The following is a 24,744-nucleotide window of genomic DNA, read 5'->3' as shown; positions in this document are numbered from 1 at the left end:
CTTATTTAACAATATTTGACATAAATATGTCCAAATTGTGAATAAATTTTATAATCTCAGTTTTTAAATCCTTATAGTAAAAATAAAATCTTAAAACCTGATAAAATAACTAATTTTGAATATATTTACTATTTTTTAGGCTAAATAAGAAAAAAATAATATATTTGTACTTTTTAGGGATTTAGAAAATGAGATTCTAAAATTTATTCGCAGTTTCGGCGCATTTAGATCCAATACCGTTAAAAAAAAATCGTCAAGAGGTTACACATATAGTTTATGAAACCATGAAAAGTTTGAGGAATTTTGAAAGTATAATGAATTTGACACAATTTAATGAAATAACATGTAGTTGTGTTTGGTTGTGTGAGGTCGAATACTTGAAAAAAAAAAAAGTATATTTAAAAAGTGTTTAAAAATTTTCTATTAATTAATTTGTACCATTCCGAGTAAAATATATAATTTTTTTTTCTAACACAATATCACATTATTATTTATTTAAAATTAAATTTAAATTCTTATTTCCAAATACAATTATTGCATATTGTGCTTGGTCATTTCATATGGACCTTTGAAATAATCAAAAAGGCAAAAAAAAAAAAAAAATTAAAAATGAAGTAAGCTGTTCCCACGTATCATCTTCCACACAATTGTTGACTTTTCCCATTCCGTTAGTTAATATAGTAATAATTATTATTGCAATGAATTTGACTTCATTCCAAAATAGAAAATATTAATAATAATTTTAATTCAGCATTATCTGAATTATGGATTCGGGCAAGGTAACCACGGTTAATAGCTAACTCTGGTTAGTCTCATGCTATAAAAGAGCAGGATTATTACAGAAACTTAGAACACGCATACCGGAATTGTATTGCAGAACATCTTAAGGTTTGATCTCATGTCACTCAATTCTCCGATCATCGCATGTTTATGTATAGTTCTAGATCGATCTTCATAGTGCTCGATTTATAAATGTCTGTTTAATTCCTGTTATTGTAATGGATTTTTGTCTCATCAATGTTGTTAATTGAGATCAGATTTAACAGAAAAACCCCAATTGATGTTTATGGATGTGTAAGTTTTTGGTTGGAAGATTTTTTCACTATCTGCTGAGCCTGAGTATGTATTTAGCAGTGTGAATAAAAGAATGTGTTGATTTTGGTAACTTTTGGGGATGCGTATAACTGCAATCGTGTACTATTTTTGCAGAAAGGGGAAAATGGCGAAGGACGCTTATGATGAAGCCATTGCAGGCCTTCAGAAGCTTCTCAGGTGCTCAATTATGTCTGCCATAAATTAATTTTACCAATTTCATCTTCCTCGAACTTATCGCCATTGATTTCATTTTATGGATAATCTAATTATTTAAAGCTTCTCAGTAACTTTTCCCAGTTTCTTCCACCGTCTTCTTCCTCGTAATAATCAGGCAAATTAAATTATCATCGATTGATCCGATTTTAGAACAGTAACGTCAATAATTTGTCTCTAACACGATTCAGCGAAAAGGATGAACTGAAGGAGGCGGCGGCGGCTAAGGTGAAGCAATTGACGGCGGATTTGGCCGGCAAGGCGGAGGCGGCGGCGGCTAAGGTGAAGGAATTAGCGGGCGGAGCCGTCAAGCCCGCCGCTGAAATATCCGACCCGGTTGAGAGGATCCGATCCGGATTCGAGTATTTCAAGAAAAACAAATACGAGTAAGTTAAAAGTAGTTAGCTAATAATGGGAATCGCTAGGAAATAATATTCGTAAAGAGTTGGAACCTTCTTCGACAGTGGAGAAGTGCTGGATTCTTGGAGGTGCCCGTAATATTCTCATCGGAAAACCAAATTACCAAAATGACCCTGTGTCAGCCAATAATTGCTGTCTGCTTTAGTTTGTGCCATGGTTATGATATGGTCTTTTGATTTAGATGGAACACTTTGTTATTTAAATGTCTGTGGATTGCATTGAATTGGGTCCTACTGAAATTATAGCCACCTGTGTGTACTTCCACTATATACTACTGGCTCTTTATGATTAATCTTTGCAATGGTAAGAAGATATATGTGTAAATATTACGTAAAATAAAGACTGAAAAATGTGAATTCGTGGCACACAGGAAGGATACAGAGCTCTATGGAAAGCTCGCAAAAGGACAAAGCCCAAAGGTAACAAACATGCAATGGAATAATTGGCATATTATTGCGTTGGCAGTGATTGAAGTTAGTTATTTGTCTGAAATTTACAGTTTTTGGTGTTTGCATGCTCTGATTCCCGAGTATGCCCTTCCCATGTTCTCAACTTCCAACCAGGGGAGGCGTTTGTGGTTAGAGATATTGCCAGCATGGTTCCACCCTTTGACAAGGTATCATTCATCAAATAAATAATGGGTTATTAATTAATTAATTCACATCTCACTTTCATTTTCATTTTGGGGTCTGTGTCTGAACAGTTCTGACAGTTTTGACTTTAATTTTTATATATTGGTAGACCAAGTATTCGGAAGCAGGGGCGGCCATTGAATATGCAGTACTGCATCTGAAGGTGATTATTCTATTTTCCTCGATTAAATAACAATTTTTTTTTGAATCATGTGTTCTTGATGTATAGCAATAATCACTGTGGTAGGTGGAGAATATACTTGTTATTGGACACAGTTGCTGTGGAGGCATAAAGGGCCTGATTTCCATTCCTGATGACGGCAGCTTTTCAAGGTTTGCTCTATTCTTCATTTCTTTTTAAGATTGGATCTTATTTAGATTCAAAAAAAAAAAAAAAAAAAAAAAAAAAACACTTTTCTAATTCCTCAAACAAACAGTGATTTCATAGAAGATTGGGTGAGCATTTGCAAGTCTGCAAAGGACAAGGTGAAAAGTGAGCACAGTCATTTAGACATAGGTGAACAGTGCAACTACCTCGAAAAGGTATATATTAGCTTTTCTTTTTTTCCCCCTCGAGATATGTTTATTTATTTATAATCAATTTAATTTTATGGCTGAACCTGAACAGGAGGCTGTGAATATATCTCTGGAGCACTTGTTGAGTTACCCATTTGTGAAGCAAGCAGTGGACAGTAAAAAATTGGCATTGAGGGGTGGGCACTATGATTTTGTAAAAGGTTGTTTCCAGCTTTGGGATTTGGACTCCAAAGATTCTCCAATCACAATATGAGGTACGTACATATGTTAAATGTGGTTGTAAATTGGCTTAATCCAAGCTACATACCAATTTGTTGTTGGGAATAAGGTATTGTCACTTGTTTTGGATCATGTAAACTTTTTATTCTGAGTGTTTGATTTTTATGTTCTGTGTTAATTCCGGATTACTTGGTTTGGATGATCTGAAGTTGTTATAAATTATGATCTATATTAAACCCACTTTAATTCAATTTGGGACTCGACATAATATTTTCAATCAATTCAATATTTATGACCAATTCCAGAAGCTGACTTTGGTTATAAGCATATCGTGTGTATATATGTGTGAATGTTTTTGTGGCGTGCGTGTTAAGGAACAAGTGTCAAGTTAATGCATGTAATGGTATTCACGGGAATGTAGACACTTATTATATGTTTAAACTATTATAAATAGACATTTTTTTATATATGTGTATATAATAATATGGCTGTGAACAGCACTACGCTGATAGAATTCTGATTGTGTATAGCTGTGGATGAAAATCGGATGGTTTAAATTGAAGATGGATATGATTGTTTTTTCGAGTTTAATAAGTTACAAGGTCCAACATTTTCTGTCGATCAGGGTAAAATTGTTCCCTCGTCATCTTCTGTAAATCGTCTTCTTCAACCATTTGTTGTCTTCTTCAAATCGATGAGGCCGAGCGTGTTTGTGAACGCATCATTCAATCACTCTTGGTGTTTAGTTTACCCTAAGTTTTTCTCCCCACATTCTAAACAATTTATGCAGAATATTCATATTGTTGGTTAGTACAGTAACATGCTAAACAGAGTACATTAATAAAATATTTGGTTCAATATATGTAAATGCTTTTTTTTTTTATGTTTATTTTAATTAATTTTGGTGGAAAGCCCGTTTGGAATATATTTTTTGTAGCAATTTTTGGATAACCAATTAATAATGTTTGATAGTACAATAACATGTTAAATACAGTATAAAGAAGATGTTTGTTGATATTAAATAAATGTTTGGTTCAATATATGTAAATGTTTATTCATTCTTTTATGTTTGTTTTAATAAATTTTGGTGGAAAGTACGTTTAGAGTGCTTTTTTTATAACAATTTATGGATAACACTCATAATGTTTGATAGTATAGCAGTAAATAAATTGGCGAAAAAATCACTCTCCTTGCTGGTATCTTTTTATGTTTCTTTTGTCTCCCAGAGTTGTTATTTATAAAAGATGAAATACTGACTCATATAAGAGGAAAAGACGACTACATGTAGAGAAAAGTGTTATAAATTTACTTAGTGGCTTGTAGTTTTTTTTTCTTTTTTTATAACGCATGAATCTGCAGTCGCTACCCGAAAGTACGCCCTGGATAAATCCACGGCCGAACTTAATACCCAGTGGCTTGTAGTTCTTACTTGTTTGGTATGTGGTATCAAACATAATAGAATTCTCAAACAATGACTAGTTCTTCCCTCATTTGGGCATTTACCAAAATATATTAACAATCTTATCTTCAAAATTCACTTCAATTTCATAAAAGAAAAAAGGATAATCAATTGATCTTTGGTTGAAGTATTGCAATAATATATTTGTTTCGATCTCTTTGAAAATTTCTCTCTTTTTTCTTTATGTGATTTTTTTAGTCCAACTTCAGAAATCTCACATTCTTCTTTCCTCCAGAGGATATTTTTATCAAATTATACGATGATCTAATCGGTAGTCCAGCTTCTTAATTTGTATTTGCAATGACTAAGCGTGATTCATCAATGTTACGGTCGGATACAAGCATGTGTTTATGTTTTGTAGGATCTCGTCTCATGGTTACAATGCATTGTCTTGATCTTTCCTAATTTTCTGTATTCTTTTGATGAATCTTAGGATGATCTTGTTTTATATTGCTATCTTTTTTTAATCTCATTTTGTTGCAATAATATTTCATGTATTGTATCTGATATGGATCTTTTTTAAGTTTTTATGTATTATAATTCTAACTGAAAAGCCTCTATTGTGTGCATACTCATAATAGAAATTGTATGCATTTTCTAATTTTGTAAATTTCACTGCATGCAAATCTACGAAGTCTAGATATATTAGATGTTCAAATATGTCAAACAATATACAGTACGTTTTATTATAATTTTTTTTTTCATAAATAGAAAATTGTGGAGTTTTGTATTCAAACTCATCAAATGTCGTATTGTATAAAATAATATGGATGCTTCATCATTGATACATAAATGTTGAAGTGAACTAACCGAGATGTTAGCTTATTTTAATTGACAGTAATTTCAATGTTTTAATTCAAATATGATTGTTAATACATATTTATCAAACTCTTAAAACACCAGACGAGATTTTAATAGTTTCGTTAATATCTAAATCTTGAAAAACTATAAAAACAATTAGATTGACATAATTTCATAAATTATTATCAAAATTTGACTAAAGATGCAATAATCCAATATAATAAATTGAATCCAGTAAATGCAATCTAATAAATCGCGTAGAGTATTGACAACTTCAAATCAATTGTCCAGATGTAACTTATTTGATAGAGTGATTACCACCGCATCCGTTATTGGTGAAGGTGTTGAAGTATTTGAAACTGTAATTACGATGTCTTTGTTGCTTCTTGAGCGATTTATAGCTTCTTGAGTGATTTGTTTCTTCTTGAACGATTGATTGGGGTTAAAATAATGGAAAATTGATTTTTCTCGTCTCCATCGATCTCGTCGATTAATTATTTTTGGAAGATTCTGAGTTATTTTTCTACGTAATGGTTAAGAGAAGGATAAAGAATGGTGGAGGATAAGACGGTTATATAAATTAGGAAAATTGAAAAATTACTATTAAACTCATAAATTAGTACAAGCTATTAGATCAAAAATTGGAATCCAATGGATAATATCTAATCAGCATAATGCTGGATTTCAATTATTATCATGTAATCATAGCGGATATTAATATATAATAACCCTTCCCTCCATCAATTAATATAATATTATATTTATTGAAAATAAATAAATAATGGCATAACAGAGTACAGTAGATGTAACACCCCCAGTTGGCTCATACTGGAAATGCTACCGCCACACTGCATCATGAGGTCGTCACCTCCTACTTCGGGCCCCACAACACAGTGTTAAGGCTAAAATTAATTATATAAGCATTTTATTATTCCCAAAAAAAACAAGTTTATAAATATTTACAAAAACATACTCCCAAAACGGGAGGTTTTTCTAGTTAGAATTTACATATAATACATCAGATGCAGTTCACTCATTCAGCCCGTCTTTCTATCTCCCGAGACGTCCCCTGTCCCGGAGGTGCCATGCGTACCTGAATCAAATATTTTTCTTAAAAGCAGTCTAGAATTAAATCCATTTTAAGAACTAACATAAAATATGCCATGTCATGCTCGAAAATAGAGTTTAATTTCCGTCATTTGCAAAATAAATGCCATGCCATGCCCATACTGAAATAATGTAACAATAATGTCAAAATCGACAACTCATGCACATATACCCATATACATATGTCAAAGTGAGCAGCCGGAATAACCTCGGCTCCATAATAACAGCTCACTAGACTATCATCAATAAATAGCCGGAAAATCCTCGGCTCAAGGAAGGACCTGGTAAACCCATAATAATATAACGGTCACCCGGTCACTCCCATATACCCACCATACGACTCCCGCAATCAATACATGGATAGTCGAACGTTGTCGCCATTAACCACAAGACACCCCATAGTCTGTGATAGCGAAGATAGGACCCTCCTGTCTAGCCCTACCCCGTGTAACGTAGTAGAATCCGTGCAACCTGGAATCACCCGAAGGAAACCCGGAAACTCTACTCCTCCTCGCACGCCCTAACGGGATCGCGTTTGGAGTTTGGCATCTGATCCTAAACTACCGGTAGACCTCACTAGTAGCTACTCCAATGAGTGGAACAACACCGAACCCGAATGATTAGACCAAATACGTCTCAACTGCAATGGGTCTAATCCCTGAATGACCGTGCGACTAAGTCACCCAGTTGTCCGACTACTATCGTCCACTATCGCCAAAGTGTTACGGTACATCGGGGTCGAATATCCTAACCCCAGATGATGCCCTCGCCTAGCACTACCGCACACGGCGACTAAACGATAGATCCATAAAACATATCCGATAAATCGTGCAATGTGTGCAGCATGTCAATAAGTGAATTTAATGAAAAGGGCTGGTGAGACGGCCCACCTATCCTCCTTTTTATAAATTCACCAACACGATCAAATACGTATATCAAATATCGTAAAACGAAGTTTCACACATGCATATACACACACATATATACATATATAGATGCACTGACCAAATGATTCCACATAATATCATATCAATATCAGAATCAGAATCACATGCAATATAAATACCTAATTTCTTAAAATTAGATTTAATTCCCTACTGCTTACCTCCTACCGATACTTTCTGGATTTTATAACTTCACCCAAATCTCCTCCAACGTACACCTGTCCCATTATTTACTCAAATCAGATGAGCTTTATGCTTATTCTCAGGAGCTACCTGCTTATTCAAAAGCTAATTTCTATAATTAACTCGTCGGGCTCCAAACTTTTATATTTAGTAGAATATGATATTCTAGCTATAAAATCCTTCTACCTCATAATATTTATATTGCCCGATTATTAAATAAAAATACGCAAAGGTATGAACAAGCAGGCAGGTGCGATATACTGCCGTTTTTTTATTCGACTTGGATTGGTACGAAATTCTCAAAATATAATGTCGGCGCTACGAATAGGCTATTAGCTAAAGAAATTCATCGATTAAATAGCTAAATAGCCAATTTTGAATTTTTGAAGAATTTCTAATTTAATACTCCAATATCAAAATTCGTATTAAAATTTATAATCGGACTCTACGAATAGCAAGGAATACCATACCCAATTCGGAATTGGAATCGGACGGCTAAATCTTTTTCTTTTTTTTTTTTTTTTTTTTTTTTCTTTCTCCTTCTTCTTCCTCCCTTCCTTCTCCTCCTTTGGTTCGTTGCTGCTGCTGCGTTGGATTCTTTCTTTCTTTTCATATTATATATATATATATTATATTATTATTATTATTAAACGTAATATATTATTATTATTATTAAACATTATATATTATTATTATATTATTATTGTTATTAACGATGATGATAAGGTTCTTATCATCATCTACTATATTATTATTATATATATATTATATTATATATTATATATTATATTTATATTTATATTTATTTTTAATTTCATCGATATTTATCCATTTAACAGTCTATTTAATTATAACTAATATACAAAATTGAAATATAATTTATCCCAAAATATTAGTTTCTTGATTCCATTACTATTGTCAAATATTTATTTGCTATAATAATATTATATTATACATTCCGAAATCGGGGCATTACAATCCACTCCCCCTTAAAAAGATTTCGTCCCCGAAATCTAAACTCAATCACATAACAAGACAACTTAATTAAACAATTGTGGGTATGCTTTGAACATTTCTTGTTCTACTTCCCACGTGGCCTCTTCCGCTCCATGTCTGGACCACATTACTTTCACCATACGAATATCTCGATTCCTCATGGTTCGGACCTTTGTGTCCATGATCCACAGAGGCTTTTCTTCATACGAAAGATCTTCATTCAGCTCTATCTCATCTGGAGATAAAATATGAGAAGGATCTGCAACATACCTACGAAGCTGAGATATATGAAACACATTATGGATACGCTCCATAGAATTTGGAAGTGCCAACCGATAGGCCCAATCACCAACTCGATCGACAATTTCATAAGGTCCAACATAACGCGGACTCAATTTTCCTTTAATCCCAAACCTTCTAATACCTTTCATTGGGGATACTTTCAATAAGACAAAATCTCCACTTTGAAATTGACCCTCACGTCGGGCTCTATCGGCATAACTCTTTTGACGATCTTGAGCTGCCTTCATCTTTTCTCTGATAATTCGAATCTTATTTTTCGATTCCTCAATCATTTCCGGACCCAGTATCAGTCGATCACTCATATCGTCCCAACTCAAAGGAGTTCTGCATTTTCGACCATAAAGAGCTTCAAAAGGAGCCATTCCGATACTTGCTTGATGGCTATTATTATATGAAAATTCCACTAAATCCAAGTGGTCTTCCCAACTCCCTTGAAATTCCATAGCACAAGCTCTTAGCATATCTTCCAGAATACGGATAGTTCTTTCTGACTGACCATCAGTCATAGGATGGAATGCAGTACTCATATGCAACTGAGTACCAAAGGCTTCCTGCAATTTTTGCCAAAATCGAGATTGAAAACGTGGATCACGATCTGATATGATCACCTCAGGAATACCGTGTCGTTTAACCACATAATGAACATATAATTTGGCCAATTTCTGCATACTCCAAGTCATACGTACTGGAATGAACACTGCTGACTTGGTCAATCTGTCTATAATTACCCAAATTGCATCTGTTCCCGACTTTGACCTTGGAAGTCCTGTTACAAAATCCATTGCGATAGAATCCCATTTCCAGAGTGGAACTTCTAAAGGTTGTAGCAACCCCATTGGTCTATGATGTTCTGCTTTTACCTTTTGACAATTTAAACATCGTGCAACAAATTTGGCTACATCCTTCTTCATGCCCTTCCACCAAAAATGTTGACGTAGGTCATGATACATTTTATTTCCCCCCGGATGCACTGAGTATGGTGTATTATGAGCCTCACTCATAATCTGCTCTTTCAAATCATTTCGATCCTTTGGGATACACCACCTCCCGTGAAATCGAAGACTCCCATCTGGAGCAATATTAAAATTTTGAGTCTGACCGTACTGAACTTTCACTGCAAGCTCAACCATTTTATTATCTTCCATTTGAGCCGCTCTAATGCGATCATAAATTTCAGGCTCAACTTGTATCATTTGCAAATATCCCCGAGTCATACCCCGTCCAAGTACCTCAATTTCCATCCGCGCTAAATCTTGGCACAGTTCATCAGCAACCGACATGAAGCCCAAGTTATGCCTTGGTTTTCGACTTAAGGCATCGGCTACAACATTTGCTTTGCCTTCATGATACACAATTTCAAGATCATAATCCTTCACCAATTCTAACCATCTTCTTTGTCTTAAATTCAATTCTTTTTGGGTGAAGATATATTTCAAACTTTGATGGTCAGTAAATATTCTGCAATGGGCTCCATAAAGATAGTGTCTCCAAATCTTCAAAGCAAACACCACTGCTGCCATTTCCAAGTCGTGTGTCGGATAATTCTCTTCGTGAGGTTTTAGTTGTCGTGATGCATAAGCAATAACTCTTTGATTCTGCATTAAGACACATCCCAATCCCTGCTTCGAAGCATCACTATACACTTCAAACTCCTCACCTTCCACTGGTAAAGCCAAAATTGGCGCTGAAGTTAATCGATGTTTCAATTCTAAAAAGGATGACTCACACTCGTGATCCCAGTTAATCTTTGCATCCTTTTTCAGCAAATTAGTTAATGGTTTTGCAATCTTCGAAAAATCAAGAACGAATCGCCGATAATATCCTGCCAAACCCAAAAAGCTTCTTACTTCTGATTGATTGGTAGGTCTTGGCCAATCCAAGATTGCCGCCACTTTAGAAGGATCTACTGAGATACCCTTTCCAGAAACAACATGCCCCAAGAAAGCAACCTCCTTCAACCAAAACTCGCATTTGGATAACTTGGCATATAACTTTCTTGCACGCAATATGTTTAATATTACATGCAAATGTTTTGCATGCGTCTTTTTATCTGGGGAATAGACCAAGATATCGTCAATAAATACCACCACAAACTGATCGAGGTATGGTTGAAAAATTCTATTCATCAACTCCATAAACGCAGCCGGGGCGTTAGTCAACCCAAAGGACATAACCGTGAATTCATAATGCCCGTATCTAGTCCGAAAAGCTGTCTTCGGAATGTCATGCTCTGCAATCCTTAGCTGATGATATCCAGATCTCAAGTCAATCTTTGAGAATATAGTTGCACCTCTCAGTTGATCAAATAGATCATCAATCCTCGGAAGAGGATATTTGTTCTTCACCGTGACTTTGTTCAGTCCACGGTAGTCAATACATAACCTCAAACTTCCATCCTTCTTTTTCACAAATAAAACTGGAGCTCCCCAAGGCGATGTACTAGGCCGAATGTAACCCTTATCTAGCAATTCCTGTAGTTGCAATTTAAGTTCAGCTAGTTCTAAAGGTGCCATCCGGTATGGAGCCCTTGATACTGGCTCAGCACCCGGCACAATATCAATAGCAAAATCCACCTCACGAGCTGGTGGCATACCCGGAATGTCATCAGGAAATACATCAGGAAAATTTCGGACTACAGGAATATCTTGCAATCGCTGCTCCCCTTGCGTCAAATCTCTTACCTCACACAGATATACTGGAAACCCCTTACGAATAAATGATTGAAATGATAGGGATGAAATTACCTTCATAGAAGGTTGTCTGGCAGATCCTGCATAATTCACCTGTTCGCCCATCGCTCCAACCAGCGAAATTGATCTTTTTCGACAATCAAATTGAGCTTGATATGCCACTAACCAATCCATCCCCAATATTACATCGAACTCGGATAGCTTGATGCCCAACAAGTTAGTAACAAAATCAACCCCTTCAATACTAACCGGAATCTGCATATAAAGCTCTCGGCATTCCAACACTTCTCCTGATGGAAGTAAAACTTCCACTACCACTTCTACTGATGAATTCAGACCCAATCGTCTAACTAGACGCTTAGATATGAACGAGAACGTTGCACCCGAATCGAATAACACAAGAGCAGGAAAACCGCAAACCAGAAATCTACCCGTTAAAACCTCACCTGGATGATAATCAGCTTCTGCTTGGGTAAGAACATTTATTCGTCCACGCTGGTCAGGTCCTCTGCCTGGCTGCCTAGATGACGAACGTGACTGACTTCGTCCCCCTCGCCAAGATGATCCTAATCCTCTCCCTTGTGACTGCGAAGACGGCGGCTGCCATGGCCTAAACCTCGGTTCTGGAAACTCCCTTGCAGTTACCACACTTGGACATAACCTGGCAATGTGACCACTACCACCACATTTAAAACATGTCAATGGAACTTTATCACAACGAGTACCTGGGTGGCTTGTTCCACAACGCCGACAAACAGCCCCCGATTGCTGAGACCTCTCCTGACTCGGTTCATTAATCGAAATCCCCTTATACGATGGCCCAGACCTGAACATTTGCCACCATTTCTTTTTACCCTTGGGCTCATCCTCCACTTTAGCTTTTCCCTTATCTCGAACCTGATGTTGATAACCTATTTCCTTCTCACTCTCCTTTTGTCTGACTTCCTGCTTCTGATAAAATCGGGCAGCACGCTCGTAAGCCTCATACAATGAACTGATATCCAACACCGCTAAAGCTTCTTGAATTCTGTGTTGCAACCCGTCTACAAAATGGTCAATTCTGTCTCGCTCACAGGAAAAGTAGTCAGGAACATACATCTCCAACTCATTAAACTTCACAAAATAATCCTCAACTGACATCGAGCCCTGCTTTAAGTCCAGCAATTCTTGCTTCTTCGCTTTTCGAATATGCGACGGTATAAACCTAGCCTTTAACTTTGCTTTAAATTCATCCCAAGTCATATCCACTTGGTCTACACCTGCAGCTTCTTCACCTAACCACCACCGATTTGCTCGGCCTTCCAAGAAATAGGCTCCAATATTAACTCGTTGATCTGGCGGAACCTGAACAACACGAAATATCTTTTCCATCTTTTCAACCCAAAACTCAAGGACTCCTGGCTCCACTGAACCAGAATATGTTGGTGGGTTATGCCGCATCACAGCATCAATGAAACTCCTCTGTTGAGGCATCATCGCGGCCATAAACTGCCGAAAGAAATCCTAACTAGGTGCCTCTGTTGGTACATGCGCTGGCACAGGATACTGTGACTCATCAGACGAAGGATCAAACTCTGGGCCTTGAATAGCCCTACGTACACCACCACCTCGAGAATTCGACATACTGCCCCCAATTTTTCCTGATTCAATATCAATTCAGCACACATCTAAACCAAGCATAACAATAAAAGATAGATCACATTAACATGAATGCACCCGCAAAACCCAAACCTCACCAAACCAATTCAATATCATTATTATTTTCAAAACCTTTTTAATTCAAAGAGCCAAAATCTATCAAACCTAGGCTCTGATACCAACTTGTAACACCCCCAGTTGGCTCATACTGGAAATGCTACCGCCACACTGCATCATGAGGTCGTCACATCCTACTTCGGGCCCCACAACACAGTGTTAAGGCTAAAATTAATTATATAAGCATTTTATTATTCCCAAAAAAAACAAGTTTATAAATATTTACAAAAACATACTCCCAAAACGGGAGGTTTTTCTAGTTAGAATTTACATATAATACATCAGATGCAGTTCACTCATTCAGCCCGTCTTTCTATCTCCCGAGACGTCCCCTGTCCCGGAGGTGCCATGCGTACCTGAATCAAATATTTTTCTTAAAAGCAGTCTAGAATTAAATCCATTTTAAGAACTAACATAAAATATGCCATGTCATGCTCGAAAATAGAGTTTAATTTCCGTCATTTGCAAAATAAATGCCATGCCATGCCCATACTGAAATAATGTAACAATAATGTCAAAATCGACAACTCATGCACATATACCCATATACATATGTCAAAGTGAGCAGCCGGAATAACCTCGGCTCCATAATAACAGCTCACTAGACTATCATCAATAAATAGCCGGAAAATCCTCGGCTCAAGGAAGGACCTGGTAAACCCATAATAATATAACGGTCACCCGGTCACTCCCATATACCCACCATACGACTCCCGCAATCAATACATGGATAGTCGAACGTTGTCGCCATTAACCACAAGACACCCCATAGTCTGTGATAGCGAAGATAGGACCCTCCTGTCTAGCCCTACCCCGTGTAACGTAGTAGAATCCGTGCAACCTGGAATCACCCGAAGGAAACCCGGAAACTCTACTCCTCCTCGCACGCCCTAACGGGATCGCGTTTGGAGTTTGGCATCTGATCCTAAACTACCGGTAGACCTCACTAGTAGCTACTCCAATGAGTGGAACAACACCGAACCCGAATGATTAGACCAAATACGTCTCAACTGCAATGGGTCTAATCCCTGAATGACCGTGCGACTAAGTCACCCAGTTGTCCGACTACTATCGTCCACTATCGCCAAAGTGTTACGGTACATCGGGGTCGAATATCCTAACCCCAGATGATGCCCTCGCCTAGCACTACCGCACACGGCGACTAAACGATAGATCCATAAAACATATCCGATAAATCGTGCAATGTGTGCAGCATGTCAATAAGTGAATTTAATGAAAAGGGCTGGTGAGACGGCCCACCTATCCTCCTTTTTATAAATTCACCAACACGATCAAATACGTATATCAAATATCGTAAAACGAAGTTTCACACATGCATATACACACACATATATACATATATAGATGCACTGACCAAATGATTCCACATAATATCATATCAATATCAGAATCAGAATCACATGCAATATAAATACCTAATTTCTTAAAATTAGATTTAATTCCCTACTGCTTACCTCCTACCGATACTTTCTGGATTTTATAACTTCACCCAAATCTCCTCCAACGTACACCTGTCCCATTATTTACTCAAATCAGATGAGCTTTATGCTTATTCTCAGGAGCTACCTGCTTATTCAAAAGCTAATTTCTATAATTAACTCGTCGGGCTCCAAACTTTTATATTTAGTAGAATATGATATTCTAGCTATAAAATCCTTCTACCTCATAATATTTATATTGCCCGATTATTAAATAAAAATACGCAAAGGTATGAACAAGCAGGCAGGTGCGATATACTGCCGTTTTTTTATTCGACTTGGATTGGTACGAAATTCTCAAAATATAATGTCGGCGCTACGAATAGGCTATTAGCTAAAGAAATTCATCGATTAAATAGCTAAATAGCCAATTTTGAATTTTTTGAAGAATTTCTAATTTAATACTCCAATATCAAAATTCGTATTAAAATTTATAATCGGACTCTACGAATAGCAAGGAATACCATACCCAAGTCGGAATTGGAATCGGACGGCTAAATCTTTTTCTTTCTTTTTTTTTTTTTTTTTCTTTCTTCCTTCTTCTTCCTCCCTTCCTTCGGTTCGTTGCTGCTGCTGCGTTGGATTCTTTCTTTCTTTTCATATTATATATATATATTATATTATTATTATTATTAAACGTAATATATTATTATTATTATTAAACATTATATATTATTATTATATTATTATTGTTATTAACGATGATGATAAGGTTCTTATCATCATCTACTATATTATTATTATATATATATTATATTATATATTATATATTATATTTATATTTATATTTATTTTTAATTTTATCGATATTTATCCATTTAACAGTCTATTTAATTATAACTAATATACAAAATTGGAATATAATTTATCCCAAAATATTAGTTTCTTGATTCCATTACTATTGTCAAATATTTATTTGCTATAATAATATTATTTTATACATTCCGAAATCGGGGCATTACAGTAGAAAAGTAAGCCAATAAGTTAACAAAGAGATAGAAAAATTAATAAAGATAGGAAAAAATATTACACTACAAAAATAATATATTTGTTACTAGGGAGATATGGTGTTAGTTACGTAAATTTTAGAGACGAAATTTAGTGAAAATTAGAAACGGGTGACATTAGCTACGTGAATTTTAGAGACGTAATTTATTAAATTTCATCTCTACTGTCATTAGTAACAAAAAAAAATGAATTTAAGGATGAAAAAATTTTGTTACAAAAGTATTATTTTCTTGTAATAATTAATGAAGTTAAAAGAATCTAATTGAAATAGATTTTAATTTAAAATTAATTAAAATGACAGTGCTATATTTCCTTTTTTTTTTTTATAAAAATATGTTAAATTTTTTTGATGCTATAATTAAGAAAAATAGTATTAGTATAATATATATATTGTATGAATAGAATTGAAACTTTTATAGAATTAGTAATTAATTTTTGAAATAAAATAAATAAGTGGCGATAAATAATATAAATAGATTAAAAAAAATTAAAAAATAGTAGGTAACAATTAATCTTGGTTGATTTAAGGCTATTGAGACTCCCAAAAAGAGACCTCATCATACACTTCATTATTGTACCTAATTTAGATCGGATTGAATAATTGAATAATTGGATCACATCTTAAGACCAAATTCCCAAGAAGTCATTGTTACGAAATAGTAGTCTCTTCGTCAACGATAAAAAAAATTCCTATACCACTACCCTTTGATTTGCGTATGTGGTCACAACAATTAACATTTTGTATTTGCACCGTGAGTACAATCTACACAAATAAATTTTTTACACTGAAGAAATCCATCAATGCATGATTTGAATACCCAAAATACGTACTTGAATGTCTTATAAATCGGATCAAAGGTATCTGTAATCTTTGCATCTTATATGCATATATCTCATCTCCCGATGCCTTAAGACCACTTTATGTTTTATGATATAGTATTGACAACTAAATATTTCATGAATTTTACTCACATGATGCTTAATTTTTATTTATGGATTGTCTCGAACACTAATGAGAAATGCAATTGCAATTACACCCTCACTCAAGTTAGCATGTAAGTTGGAATTTGAGCTCTAAGCATATTTTGAAATACACCACAAATTCATATTGCTTCTTAAAATTCCTCGTAATTACCACAAGCATCCTCGCCCTCTATGTTTGCTTTCCACAATCCACTTTGATGGTCTGCTCTCCATAATTACATACTCTTATTAGACAATCTTGGTACTAAAACATTTCACTGCTATTTGAATATGTTTTTTTCAATTTAAATAGCACCTTTAAGCCAATGTTGATAAAAATTTCCACAACTAGCGGATGATATGTCAATTCTATCAGCAAGATGTAAAGTTGAGAAAAATAAAATTCCAGATAAGTACACATCTTCCACATTCAAGATGAGTTGAAAATCGGTACATGTATAGTAGGTGCAACAATCCTTCATCCAGTATAGACACTAGGTACGTTTGTCTTCATAGAAATACTAACAACATTATCTTCAACCCCACCTTCATCCATATCATTGTCGTCATCCTCAAAATATACATTGTCATTCATATTTGGATCGATCTGAACATATGTTGCAATATTTGGAACATGATCACCGACAACACTCGTAGATGTCTCACCGTCATAGTGTTCACAATCAAAATATGTACTTGCAACTGAAATTTTTCGCATATATTTGGTGATTACAAGAAATGAAGCCCTTTTTTCAGTTAGATACATGAAATAACTACTTTATGTGGATTCATTATTGATATCTCGGGGATAAAATTGAGAATTTTGTTGTTCCGTATCAACATATAAATCTACTTTATGCATACCTTGTTGGGAGCTAAAAAAAAATACATTTTCATCATCACAAACACGTAGGGTATATCTTTGTTGGGAGATAAATATTTTATGCACTTTTATAGAATATTGAGTACTATAAACATTTAACTTTGAAATTCAAAATAAATAAAAAAAAAACTACTAAATTAGAATAAGGTATAGTCGGGGATATAGATTAATAACATATAATATGGACATTATATCTAATATTTTTACTTTATTCAATAATATCAACCCTGCACAAAACAAATACTCCATCCGTCTCGGTGCAAAAGGGCCCTTTGGGGTTTTATTGTAAATTAAAAAATAATAGTATTTTATTAGTTAGTGGAAGTGTGTAAGAGGTTTTGACATTTTTACCCTTATGTAAAAAATAATTGTATTTGTAATAGTATGTTTGTAATTTAGGTCAAATTTAAGGGTATTTTGGTATTGTGTTATGATTACTTTTATTAAAATAAGAAAGAGATACTTTGAAATGAGACGGACAAAAATTGTAAAAATGATACTTTGAGTTGGGACAGAGGGAGTATATTTATTTGATTCGGTACAATAGAACAACTGGAACAAAAAATGAAGAAAATGCAAAAGGTATGATGATTAGAATGAAGTGTCGGTAATACTCGCTACTTGAAGTGGCGAGTTCTACCACATTAGTAGAGCTAACCACTTTAATTAAGTTGTGTGTTTTGATTGTGCGACAGATAAAATAGTTGTTTACTGCCACATCAACTAAATTTGACACTTAGTGTGGTATGTAGTTGATGTGGTGACAGTGTATGCCACATCAGCTAAACTCACAGGGGACGAGGTGGAAGGATTTTTCACGTCAAGTTTTTCTAACATAAAATACATCGAGTTTTACCAATATTAAAATGTAAGAAATACCCAAACCCTCATATTTGAGTCGAGTTCAAGGTATGTAGGAAATTACCTATAAAATATTGGGTCAATTAAGCTAACGAAGAGCTCCGGCCTTGGAGATACGAAGAACAACGAGGAACCTAAAAAAGACTCCTGAAGGTGCTGTTTAATTATTCTATTCTAATTATAGGTAGCACTATCTATCACCGGTATCCGCATCCTATGAAAACCTTTGGAAATGAGTGGAGGGAATTAGCCGGCGGATCACAGGTGTTGTTGGGAGGCGTTTGAGTGAAGAGGAAGAATGTTGTTGGAAGAAATTTAAAGATGAACAAGTTTGCTCCTAATGAGGTTATTACACAATTTACTATATTGTCTATCTCATTAATTCATGAGCTTTGACTATTGTATTTTTGGATTTAATCGGGCTATAGTGAGCAAAGTGGATGGAAAAAATCAAATACGATAATATCAATAGCTAAAATTACGATCTTTAAAATACAAGCAAAAAATGATAATTTTTTAGGTGAATTAATTAATGTATTACATTTAGTCCCAAACTTTACAACTAATTATATTATACCCTTGTTAGAGCATCGGCAATACATATACCCATTGTAGGGTATTTCTACAATTTTTTAAAGTTTAAATAATTTTATCTTTTTACTGTGTCTGGGGATATTTGGAGTTTGTTTGTTTTGTAAAATAATTTTAATGAATATTTTTTTTTTATGTGAAGTATAAAATTATATAGATAATATAAAAATATTATATTTTTATTATATTAATTAATTAATTTTTTTTTTGAAAAATATGTGTTTATTTTTTTGACAAAACAAAAAAAAAAAAACATTTATTTATTTATACCTACAACTAAAAATTCCTCCCAAAATTTTCTAATAATTTTTCTATCCCGCAATAACATTACATATATTGCTTTCTTAAAAAAAAAAAAATCATATTTTTATTAATCAATGATAAATTAATACTTTATATTATGGACAATATGTAATTTATTAAGATTTATGATTATTTTATTCAATAAATTAAATTATTTTTAATGGTTAATTTATTTAATAAAATAAATTTATATTTATCTTTAAATATTTTAAAATTTTAATTAAAAAAATATTCAATATTTATATTGTTTTGTATTCAATATTTATATTATTTTGTAGAATACAAACTTTTATACATTACAAAAATATTTAAAAAATTAAATTATAATATTCTCATGATCTCATTTTTATTGGAGTTGCATTTTTTACACCATAACCCCGTAAATGGAGTTGTGGCCCTCTAATCATGTACAACACCGTTTATGGTGTTTGTTATAGCTCTGTGTTATTTATTTTTATTTTTATATAATTTTTTTATTTTGATATTAATAACATACAAACCAGTTAATATAGAAAGTGGTTTAAAATTGCATTTTTAATGTATTTATGGTGTTTGTTATAGTTCTGTGTTATTTATTTTTATTTTTATATAATTCTTTTATTTTGATATTAATAACATGCAAGTCAGTTCATATAGAAAGTGGTTTAAAGTTCATATATAGAAAGTGGTTTAATATTGTATAAATAGAGTTCGTGAATTAGGATGAGTCGAACCAAATAAAATTTTAGATATTAGTCTTCATTTGTTAAATTAACAAACAAGATTCGTGTTCGTTCGTTAAATATTCGAGCTCGGCTCGTTAAACGATTTTGTTGTTTGAGCTCGTTTCGTGTTAGCTCGGTTAGACTCGATTAAACTACGAATAAAAAAGATTGAAACTTTAAAATTTTGACAAACACAGGGAAGGGAAAGACAGAACGAGAGCAAAGAAAAATGCAAAGACTTTATTGCTCGTACCTTCTCAACAAGACAACGACATAGATGAGTAAGAGGTGACACCTGCGAGTCAACAGTGCTTACCGATTGGAGACAAAAGGAAGGTGACGCCTGCGACTCGGTGATGTTGGACAGCGTTATTGACAAGTCGAGTATTTGTCGTTGTCGTCCGCCGCTGCCGGAGTTTTCGCCGTCCACCGAACTGGATTTGAAAAAAAGAAAAAAGCCCATGTCAAACATAGCCGTGTACATAATACACACAGCCGTGTTAAAATCTGAGTTAGAAGACAATATGATCTGCATTTAAACACGGGCGGATTTTACGGGTATGTTTTATAAAACACGCCCACGTTCCACCTAAGGAGATTTGTGAGCCACTACGCCTTTCTTTTTCTTCTCTTCCAAAAGCTTACCTCGACACATCAGGAAGTAGGGGTGAGTACGGTCGGTTATTTGTAAATATGCAGGTATTTGATAATCAAATCGAACTGGATAAATACCTGAAATTGCAAACCGAATCCGAACAAAAAATCTCGGTTAACTGAAAATATTTACAGTATTTGCAAATAACTCGAACAGAATCGAAATTAAGAAAAATATATAAAAAAATAATCAAAATTCTAATTAAATAAAAAATATTTCAAATATCCGAACCGAAACCGAACTGAAATCGAACCAAACAAATATCTAATATGAAGTATTTGTATTCGAATTGAATTTGCTCAGTTAACCAAAAATTTTGTTCGATTAAATTCGACGGTTCGATTCGATATTTTTATCCACCACTGCCCGGAAGAGGAGGAAACGATGGCAATTTTATAAATTGGCCACTGTGTGTGCTCTAATTGCTCTAAGAGGTGGATGACATATGACAGTTGCTGCTATTAACCCAAATAATAATATTATTCATCAGTAAACCATTCCACACACATAGAAAACAAACTCAGTTCACATTTCTGGACTTCCTTCCAAACCAAATATACATAAAAACATACCCTTATAATCCTCAAACTCCTTCCTTACTCCCTACTCCTTGTAGCACTTATCTCCATCACATACCCACTGCCCTTCGCCTTCGTCTTTGCCTTTCCCTTTGCCTTCGTCTTCGTTCTCCTCCTCGAGCGCACACTTGGGGTGGAGATCGTAGTCGCACGTCTCACAAAAGTACGACCACACGTGCCCATTCTCCTCGCACCCATCGCACACAAAAAAGTGTCGCTTCGAAAGAACAAGCTCATGGCTGTGAGCCGCAGTCTTCGATTTCTTCGGCCAGCCCTCCGCCATTTTCTCGTACCCAGCCTCGATCTCCTCGATCTTTTCCGGCGTAAATGGATATGCTTCAGCACCATGACACATTATGAGCTCCCGCGCCTCGGTCGTCACCGTCTTTCCATTCGGTCCGATCGCAACCACCATCGGAATGCCGCGCAGCTTGAAGAACTGCCCCAAAGATTGCACCCTTCCATCGCCAAACGGGAGAGCCAGCCACGGCATCGTCGAGAAGAATTCATCAAACGACGTTTGATCTCTGTCCCTCGAGATGAATACGACTTCCATCACTTTCCCGTTTTTGTTTATGTCGTCATACGCATCCCTCAGCTTTGGAAGAAATGCGCGGCAAGGGGGGCACCAGTGCGCCGAAAAGTAAAGCAGGACAGTTCTCCCGACTAGATCAGACACTGGAACCTGAAAAAACGAACAATTTCCTCATCAACAAATAAAAATCGATCCAAACTCATGTGTAATAAACTTCATAGCATCCTCGACGTGTACTCGCCTTGCTCCCATCTTTACCAATCACAAAATCACAATCATCGGACACCAAAAGGGATTCAAGCGTTTGCGCATCCCTCTTAGCCTTTTCTAGCTCGGAAAGTTTCTCAGGCGTGAACGGATAGGCCTTTTCTCCATGCTCTACGATCGCATCAGAAACATCCGGATGACGGGTCTTCCCATCGGGTCCAATTATTACCAAAGTTGTAAAGCTTTGTAACTCAAAATACCGAATGAGCTTCCCGCGTAAACTATCCTTGACAGGCAATGAAAACCAAGGAATTTGCTCGAATGCTTCGACAAACGATTGCTCGTCATCATCGAGCGGTACCATTACAATCTCAAAGCTCTCCCCTTTTTCTTTCAAGCTCGTATACACTTTTACGAGCTTCGAAGTAAAAGCCTGGCATTCTTCGTAGGCGGCCAGTGCAAAATACAAGCCCACCGTCTTACCTTCGAGCTCGGAAATGGCGACCTGTCATTGCACAAACAACGTAAGAGAGACAACACATCGAAAAGTCCAAAATCGAAATATAACCGACGAAGAAACACCTTTCGGCCGTCGCTTGCAATCACATAGTCCCTGGATTGGGATACTAAGAGGGACTTGAGTGACTGATTCCTCTTAGCTTCCTCGTCTTGCTCCTTGAGTTCGTCGATCCGTTTCGACGTAAATGGGAATCCTGCAGCTCCATAGTCCTGGATGATTTGCACTCCTTCATCACTCAAAACTTTGCCATTCTCATCCAGGAGGACGAGGTGAGGTATTCCGTTGACAGAAAACAACTCATCCATTCGATCGCGAGTCTCTGAATCAGAATACGGAACTGCAAGCCATGGCATCTTTGAGAAATACTCTTCGAAGGATTCGTTATCTTCATCGGCAGAGCAGAAGATAATCTCGAACTTGTTGTTCGTCTTGAGCTCGTTGTAAAGATCGATCAAAATTGGGGTGAATCGCCGGCAAGGACCGCACCACGATGCCGAGAAATACAATCCAACTACTTTCCCCCTCAATTGATCGGCTTTGATCTGCAAGTACAAGAGGATTCAATCAACAATCGCTACATATGAAATGGAATAAAATCGACTATTTGTGGGTTTAACAGTTAGGTCAAATTACTGAAGAAGAACACTCAGCATCAACATTGGTAGTCGTGAAACCTTAATCCGAACCCTAATTCTAAAAGATCCCCAAAATCTAGCGCACAAATAGATAATTATTTACCTGGTCGCCATTGCTGCGGATCAAGTAATCCCTGCTTTCCGAGAACAAAATGGAACCAACATCGTGTATCCTCTCAATCTCAACATTTCCTTCGCTCGCCATCGCGCACTGTTGAAACCACCGAACCACAACTGGCTTAAAGAAAACGCTTCTTGGTAGAGACAATCAATCACTAAATTAAACGCAGTCTAAATATCTACGAGATCATTCGTCAATTCTTGGAGAAGAAGCAACTGAAGGGGCCTACACGGGAAGTGATTCTTCGACGCAATTTCTCCGGTACGAGAATTTTTTTCGGGTTCGGTTCGGGTCAATGGAACAGCCAAAGACCAAAGTGCAGAAAGTGGGAAAAAGATGCTTTCTTTAATATCGATTTTTTGCTCGCGAGTCAGTCAATGTGGGCCACAAAATTTGTAGTTACAACGAGGAAGATGGAGAATTCTTTTCACACGATGGCGATTTCTAGTGGAAGCCATGGATGGAATGGAAAGGAAGCAAAAGGACGATTGATTATTAATCTCTGTTAAGGAATTAATTAATTATAACTATTTATGCATCTTTTTTATGCTTTTAGGAGCATAATGGTTGCCTTCTTTATTCAGCATCGAATAGGGAGCAAAAGCAAACAGCAATAATATTTCAAAAGCAGGCCTCTTTACGCTGTTTTCTATTACGGTGTGTTTGTTTGGAGGTTTGGATTTTGAGTTGAGATTTGAATAATAAAAATTTTGAAATAAAATAATTGTATACTTTGATATAGATAGATATTGATATGATGTTTTAAATGTAAAATTAATTTTTAATATAATATAAAAAATAAAAAATAACTATTTGATTCGATATTTTTGGAGAAAAAAAAATTAATGAATAATAATTTTGGGATAGAATCACATGACCAAACACACCCTAATACTTACTTATACTCGACTAAATTCTTAATTCCCAAATCTAAGGGTGTGTTTGTTAAATAAAATTATTTCAAGAAATATTTTTTCAACGCGCAAAGTATAAAAAATTATATAGATAGAGTATAAAATTAATAAATATATATAAGAGTGAGAACAAGAAAGTGAGAGAGGATATAAGATTGATTTGAAATTTATATATTTTAAAATTATATTTTTGTATTTATCAATTTTATTTATTTAAAAGTAAAAAATATAAAGTATATCTAAAATTAACTTTTATTTCATTATTATATTAATTTATTATAGAATATTTTTTAAAATAGTATACTCAAATACTCTTTAAATATAATTTCATAATATTCAGAAATTTATTAGCTTATATTTAAATTTAACTTTTTTAATATCTTAGTATATTTTTTTGTACAATATATAATTTT

At 35.0% G+C, this 24,744-nt stretch overlaps 2 protein-coding genes and 1 long non-coding RNA gene across 4 annotated transcripts; 1 reads left to right on the top strand and 2 right to left on the bottom strand.

Annotated features, from left to right (window-relative positions):
• Positions 1-798: 798 nt before the first annotated feature.
• On the top strand, positions 799-3,294 carry LOC127263714 (carbonic anhydrase 2-like). The gene is made up of 9 exons (XM_051292885.1): positions 799-888; positions 1,210-1,272; positions 1,500-1,694; positions 2,099-2,147; positions 2,228-2,344; positions 2,470-2,523; positions 2,608-2,693; positions 2,798-2,903; positions 2,989-3,294. Exons 2-9 carry the CDS (start codon positions 1,220-1,222, stop codon positions 3,148-3,150), a joined length of 822 nt encoding a protein of 273 aa, XP_051148842.1. The 5' UTR covers positions 799-888; positions 1,210-1,219; the 3' UTR covers positions 3,151-3,294.
• A 3,129-nt stretch (positions 3,295-6,423) lies between these two features.
• On the bottom strand, positions 6,424-8,374 carry LOC127263702 (uncharacterized). 2 transcript variants are annotated; one of them, XR_007841545.1, is made up of 3 exons: positions 8,081-8,374; positions 7,589-7,645; positions 6,424-6,469 (listed from the first exon to the last, which is right to left on the bottom strand). It is a non-coding gene; the product is annotated as an uncharacterized LOC127263702 (long non-coding RNA). The 2 variants fall into 2 exon arrangements; XR_007841544.1 differs by lacking the exon at positions 8,081-8,374 and having other exon boundaries at positions 7,589-8,074.
• A 12,908-nt stretch (positions 8,375-21,282) lies between these two features.
• Positions 21,283-23,755, bottom strand: LOC127263760 (probable nucleoredoxin 1). Its single transcript, XM_051292962.1, has 4 exons — positions 23,400-23,755; positions 22,724-23,203; positions 22,176-22,646; positions 21,283-22,084 (listed from the first exon to the last, which is right to left on the bottom strand). Exons 1-4 carry the CDS (start codon positions 23,499-23,501, stop codon positions 21,425-21,427), a joined length of 1,713 nt encoding a protein of 570 aa, XP_051148919.1. The 5' UTR covers positions 23,502-23,755; the 3' UTR covers positions 21,283-21,424.
• Positions 23,756-24,744: the final 989 nt, after the last annotated feature.

This window comes from Andrographis paniculata, unplaced genomic scaffold (genome assembly GCF_009805555.1).
Source record: "Andrographis paniculata isolate CXL003 unplaced genomic scaffold, ASM980555v1 Contig69END, whole genome shotgun sequence".
Lineage (NCBI taxonomy): Eukaryota > Viridiplantae > Streptophyta > Magnoliopsida > Lamiales > Acanthaceae > Andrographis > Andrographis paniculata.
Note: the sequence above shows the minus strand (reverse complement) of the source record. Positions and strands in the feature narration are given on the sequence as shown.